Genomic DNA, 6,998 nt, shown 5'->3' with positions numbered 1-6,998 from the left:
GGATATTGGATGGATGGGTGGTTGGATGAATGGATGGGTGGATGGATATTGGATGGATGGGTGGTTGGATGGATGGATGAGTGGTTGGATGGATGGATGGTTGGATGGATGGATGGATGGGTGGTTGGATGGATGGGTGGTTGGATAGATGGATGAGTGGTTGGATCGATGTTTGGATGGTTGGATGGATGGGTGGTTGGATGGGTGGATAGAAGGTTGGTTGAATGGATGGATGGATAGATGGATGAATGGATGTTGGATGGATGTTGGATCGATGTTTGGCTGTTGGATGGATGGGTGGTTGGATGGATGGATGAGTGGTTGGATGGATGAATGGATGGATGGTTGAATGGATGAATGGTTGAATGGATGAGTGGTTGGTTGGATGGATGGATGTTTGGATGGATGGATGTTGGATGGATGGATGGGTGGATGGGTGGTTGGATTGATGTTTGGATGTTGGATGGATGGATGGTTGGTTGGATGGATGGATGGATGGTGGGGGGGTGGGTATGGGTGGGTGGTTGTATGGATGGATGGAATGGATAGGTGGTTGGATGGATGGGTGGTTGAATGGATTGATGGATGAATGGATGGTTGGATGGATGAGTGGTTGAATGAATGAATTAATGGATGGATGGATGGATGAATTTTATTGTTGGATGTAACTGGGACCCCGTGTACATAATTTCGCTCCACCACATGTACCACATGAGGTGCGAATGACAATAAAGAAACTCTGACTCTCTGACTCTGACTCTGAATGGATGGATGGTTGGTTGGGTGGATGGATGGATGGGTGGATGGTTGGAATGGATAGGGATGGATGTTGGATGGATGGGTGGTTGAATGGATGGATGGATGGAGTATAAACTTTAATTTTCACATCCTTAACGTTGCACAGAAACAACAAGGTATTTGCACCTTCAGCTGAACTCGTTAGAAGTTGACGGACATAAAACGGTCCAGTCTGTGGACGACTCGTCTTCTCAGTGATCCGCTGACTTCTAGCACCAGCGTCGCTTGTGCAGCAGGTCTGCAGACTCGTAGCGCTCTGGCACACGCTGTTGTTTTGTGTGTATCAGGTGCGTTTTAACGCTGCTCCAAGCTGCAGTCAGAGGATTACAGAATTAGGACTTTGTGGACTTGCTGCTGTGGGACAACAGGGCGTCTTTGTGAGCAGCTTTATGGAAAACAAAAGGAGACATGAGCTCAGTGTTTATGTCTGCTCAGTTACTGGATCTCCACAAACACAGCAGCTTTTTGTCAGTCAGTCGAACTTGACCTCTGACCTAATCTGTGTGGAGTCAAAAAGCATAACAGTCTGAGCATGCTCATTTCTGACACCATAAACTCCTTTTGCTTTCGTTGATTTTCTTCTGCTCCTTCCAGAAATTCATTGAGTTTGAGGACATGCTGGAAGCTGAGAAGAAGGAGCTGCAGATCCAAGTGGAGGTTCTGGAGCTGCAGGGGAAGCAGTTGGAGCTCAAGGCCAAAAACTACTCTGACCAGAGTGAGTGGAGCCGTGCTCCTACATGTGTTGGGTTTTCATCAAACGCACCTGCTGGAAACACACCTGATCTGAATCATTAGTTTCTTTAGGCGCCAATAAATACAAATAAATCTAACGCTCATCCTGAAGAAACCTTGAAGTTGTTCAGTAGCAGGAAAAATACTGATCTAATTTGAGATTATTTGTTCTTTTGAAAGGAAATGCTGTTGTTTCCCCTCTGCCACATATTTAATATGCCTCTTTAGTTATTTCTTCCTGTAAAATACGTGAAAAAGTCAAGTTTCTGAAACAAATTCAACTAAAAGTCTTCAAAGTTTTAATAAAATGAAACTTCAAAAGCTATACGTGTCTTTGGAAAGTTTGCTTTAGTTCCTTGTTTGTATATTTATATATATATATATATATATATATATTTATTGGTCTGTTTGTTTTCCAGTCACTCGGCTGGAGGAGCGAGAAGCAGAGATGAAGAAGGAGTACAACACTCTTCATCAGCGTCACACAGAGGTGAACAAACCTGTTGGTTTCATTTAAAACACGAGTTAGCTTCAAAAAATGTTGCATGAATCATTTTTGTTGCAAAACTCACGACGCCTTAACCGTCTATACTATTTACTAAATCGTAAGTATAAAATCTGAAAACTTTGTCAGAATCTTTTTTTTGCCATTTTCTATCAAGAATTTGAACAGATGACTTTAACGTGTCCTGTAGACAATAAAATACAGTAGTCCCTCGCTACTTCACAGTTTGTTGTTCGCAGACTCGCTCTATCGCGGTTTTTCAAAATAAGATTGGATGTGATGCACAATTGGCTGATTGTTGGATGAGCCACATATTTTAAATTATTTAGCACCTGCTGCACCTGTGTGTAGCCCACAGCTGCAGGAGAAGCTTCCTCCTGCAGCATGTCATATCTCCGCTCTGCAGCTGAGGAGTGGGCGTGGCCAAGAGAGCTGGCAGAGAGCAGCCAAAGGCAGAGAGCTGAAATCATGACATGCTGTGCTCTTTTAGAGCGTTTAGAGTTTAGAAACGTTGCTTAGAATATTGCAAGAGTGTGGGAAGGGTTTAAAATGCCTATATATATACATATATTTATATACCTGTATATATCTTAAAATAAACTACTACTTACTACTTGTAGTACTATTCCTACTTGGTGGTTTTTCACTTATCGCGGGGCTTCAGGGTACAGATCCCCCGTAATAAATTAGTGTAAATCAAATCTATGTATGTATTTTTAAAATTTGATTTTAGATTAGAAAAGTCTGAACACTGAAACAATGGTCGCTGTCAGTGTTTACATATTAGCTGATTTTTCCTCATTTCTGAAAACAGGTAAATAGTTGTTGACAGTAAAATATTTACAATTATTATCATTATCTGGTAAATCTTATGTATTAATAGTAAATTTATTTATTTATTGACGTGATCTTTTTTGTATTTTAATCCGTTTTTTTACCGTTTGGTTTCACTTTTTTTCTATTTTATTTAAATAAATTAGTTTAAATTTTCTTTGTCTACACTTTTTTCTCCACAAATATTTAGTTGTTCGCTACATTTTACTTTCACTTGTATTTTCTAGTTTCGCCAAAAATAAAACCCATATTTTTGGTTTCAGTAAATTCAGTTGGTTTCATAAAGTCTAAGACTTTTCATTAACATTATCCAACAGCGGCTCAGATATCTGTAACTTGTTTGTCCCGGCCTTTAAACGATGTGTTTTCTGGCGGACCGTAGATGATCCAGACCTACGTGGAGCACATCGAGCGGTCCAAGCTGCAGCAGGCGGGCAGTAACAGCCAATCAGAAGGCCCCGGCTGTGGACGAACGTGAGTGTCTCCCTGCATCTGTTTGGACTCGCACTAAAAGTCTCACTCGTCGTCTTGTCAAGAATGTTTTTTGTTGCTGTTTGGACGTGAGCCACAACATGCAGCAGCCATTAAAAGCCTTTAATCAAATTATTAAATATAAAAAAAGAAAAGTTTAGTACTGCATTTGTCAGCGTGCAGGTCTGAACATCAACCCGTGAGCATGAAGCAAAACACCCTCTGGTACAGTTTCTATATACGTCCTGCTTTATGAGCTTTAAATCCTAAACTCTAAATTGTGCGTCTTAAACACATTTCAACACAATCTTGGGCCCTGTTTACACGACGCTGTTTTTACATAAAACCATAGCATTTTTGCAGTTCGTCTACATGAGGACAACGATTGTTTTCCCTGACAACAAAACGTTTCAGTCCAGGTCTCAGAGTGGAGGTTTTTGGAAACGTTGGTGTGAAATCTGCACTTCGGACGGCTGCAGTCGATGGTTTCTCTGCGCTTGTGCGAGTAGATCAGGGGTCTGCAACCTGCGGCTCTTGGGTCATATGTGGCTCTTTGGTCCCTCTGCAGCGGCTCTTTCAGGCTTTGACCAAAACTAACATAAATCCGAATTTTATTTAAATTATTACCAACAATAAAAATGGCTAGTTTTAGCAGATTTCCTGTCATTTTGAAATATGTGAAGAATAGTACAAATACATGACGTAAAACATGTGGACTACATCGTGCTAGTTTGTTAGCCTCTTTAAGTCAACTTCCAGTCTCTCAGCGTGATCTTTCTCTCAAAACCACCAGAATGTTTTGAATATCTTTAAGACAAGCTGCTGAGAAGGAATATGATGAGTAACTTTAATAACACACACAAAAAAACAGAGTAAACAGAAGTATTTCTTTTTCTTTAAAAATCTAACTGGATATCCAACAAACGAGTCAAATTTGATCCTGTCTTTAACTTTATGCTTTAAGTTGGATACTTAATTCTTCAACAAGTCAGAGAACTCATAAACCGTGTTTTAATTTTTTTATAAAATTGTTAAAAAATTATATATATTTTTCTTTCTTTACATGAATCTGTTTTTTTTCTAATAAAATGTAAAAAATATCAATAAATGTTAATAATAGTTAGACATTTTTCTTTTTATAATATCACCCCCACTGGATGGAAAAACCATCTCCAACAAACTTGTGGCCCATGGGCCACCAGTTGACAGTTGTAGCAGGATTTGCGGCTCCGGACGTCGTAATTAATAAGCAAAGTGGTAAAAATGGCTCTTTTTATCACAAAGGTTGCAGACCACTGGAGTAGATGAACCACCCGGCCTGTGAGCGACACCATCTCTTGGGTCAGAGGTGACACATTTATCACGTGCTACACAAATGATACAGGCCTGCAGCTGTCCTCATGCACGTTGAAACACAAAACCACAGCGCCAGCTAGTGTCCTGGCAGTAAAACCAGAGGGATCGCAGCTTTTTTCACCGTCAGCATTGGAGAAACCAAAGTTTCCAGAGATGGTTCACGTAAACAGGACCTAAATGAGGCCAGTGTTGCTTTTTAAGCAGATTGCATTATTTATGAAGAAGAACAAGCTCCTGCGCTGAACAGGTTTTTAATCTTTTTAGTGCAGGTTCACACAAACAGTGTGGATTTGTGTCTGAAAGTGGCTGTCAATGTGTGTGTGTGTGTGTGGGTCACGGCACGTTTCCGTCTCCTGTCTCTAATCTGAGTGTGTCTCGTCTGTCCTGCTGGTTCTGTTTACACAGTCAACGCCACACATGGAGGAAAAGGTAAATCCATCAGCGTCCAACCCCACTTCCCTTTTATAAACTGGCCTGCTTGGGTTAAAAACGCGCCTAAGAACCGCTGATGATCTTTTCCTTATTGTTTTGGCAGCTCCGATGTGGCATGTGAAAGTTTGGGCGCCTAAATTATACAGTTTGATCAGCATGAAAAGACTGATGTAATTTTTAATGTATGAAGCCTGTTCACATGAAACCTTTAGAAAATTTCACTTCCTAATTTTTGTCTCTTAGTCTCATAATAATTCTCTCATTAAGAAATAAATTAAACTTTTTACACTGCTGTCATTTTGAGACTTTTTAGATAACCTTCAGCTCCCGCCTCTTGTGTTGAGGACATCATTTATGCTTTGGAAGCCTTTTAGATTTTGTTTTTAACTTCTTTTTTTTTAGAAACGCTGGGATTTTTGCTTTTAGAGTCTGAAAATATTCAACTGATTTTTACCTCTAAAACTCATCGTACTGCCTTCTGCTAATAACGTGGAAAAGATGACCTAAAATTGGTGCTCAGACCTTTGCATGCTGCTGTTAAAATAGACCCCTTTGTGCATTTGGCTTAATATTTTATTATCATGAAGGCTGGGATTATTTTTTTAATCTAAAAATCAAATCAGGAAACATGGAAGGCCTTACAGTCATAACAAGCAGCTCATATTCTCCCCTTATTTCTTTATCTACCTTCTCCTCTTTCTCCATGATGGTTTGTTTTGTAATCACATTTTTGTCTTGCTGGTTTGCTTTAAACACAACATAGATATATTTTGTGTAGAAATGCATCAAATAGACCACATGTATATAGATCTTTATTGATGTTTTGCCTACAAAAAGCCCAGAGTGTGAATCTGCACGTGTCGCATTTCTACTTTCTTCATGCAGTTTAAGTGGATTGCACATTTCGGGAAATATTTCTGTTTGTCTCCCCTGAGATAGATGATCTCTATAGTAAAATAATAAAAGATAAAGGGATAGTTCAGATATTCTGAGGTGCTGTTTTGTGTTATCAGGTTGAAATAGGCAGAAATTCTCACGATGAGTAGAAAAACCCCACAGATGTCTGTTTAAATACCTGTCTAATGTGAAAGTGATCATTCTGAGCAACCTTTACTGCAGGTATTGATTTCTGACAATAAGTTCAATGAACACCACTTTAGAAAAATCTGAATTAGCCTTTTTAGGTCTCCTGAAAAGGTCCTGGCCCAGTGAAATACATTTATAGCTGATTTACAAGGAACTAAGTTTCAAAACAACAATCCACCATCTTACATAACTAAACATGTCAAATTGTGTCTGTGTCATCACTGGTGAAGTTTCAAAAAGCCAGATGAAGGTTTTTCTCACTGTTGGAGGGGTCCAAGTTTGTGTCCCTCAGTCTGACAGAGTGGGTCTCAGCTGCTGGTTTAGCTCTTAGCAAAAAAAAAAAATTGAAATACTTCCCAAAATGTTGAATTTCTATTTAAATGAGCCGGTTTTAAACAAGAGGGATAGATTTTTCTTTTAATTTGCTATAGATTAATAGATTTTCTGGGTTGTATTGGATCTAAACCAATGGTTCCCAACCCTGGTCCTTGAGGAACGCCATCCTGCATGTTTTGGTTGTTTCTCTGCTCCCACACACCAGATTCAGTGGTTCAGTTACTTCCTTAAGTTGGGCAGAAACCTGTTAATCACCCTTTCATTCAAATCAGGTGTGTTAGAGCAAGCAGGATTAACCCGTCTAAATAAAGGTTGAATGAAAGGATGGTGTTCCTCAGGGACCAGGGTTGGGAACCACTGAATTCTAAAGCATGATAAGTTTAGCTTGAGGCCTACAGAGGAACACCTGATCATGATGAAAGTGATAACCTGCAGTTGGTCTCACATC

General features: G+C 39.7%; 1 protein-coding gene across 1 annotated transcript in view; it reads left to right on the top strand.

The window, feature by feature from the left end:
* Positions 1–6,998, top strand: part of mapk8ip3 (mitogen-activated protein kinase 8 interacting protein 3) — a gene marked incomplete in the record, with an annotated part of 43,613 nt that overhangs the window by 9,709 nt on the left and 26,906 nt on the right. The window contains 4 exon segments of the mRNA XM_037688516.1: positions 1,393–1,513; positions 1,950–2,020; positions 3,252–3,343; positions 5,102–5,125. Coding sequence (XP_037544444.1) covers positions 1,393–1,513; positions 1,950–2,020; positions 3,252–3,343; positions 5,102–5,125 — 308 coding nt within the window.

This window comes from Nematolebias whitei, chromosome 15, assembly GCF_014905685.2.
Source record: "Nematolebias whitei isolate Nwh7 chromosome 15, NemWhi1, whole genome shotgun sequence".
NCBI classification, from domain to species: Eukaryota; Metazoa; Chordata; class Actinopteri; order Cyprinodontiformes; family Rivulidae; genus Nematolebias; species Nematolebias whitei.
This window is presented reverse-complemented; position numbering and strand designations above follow the sequence as displayed.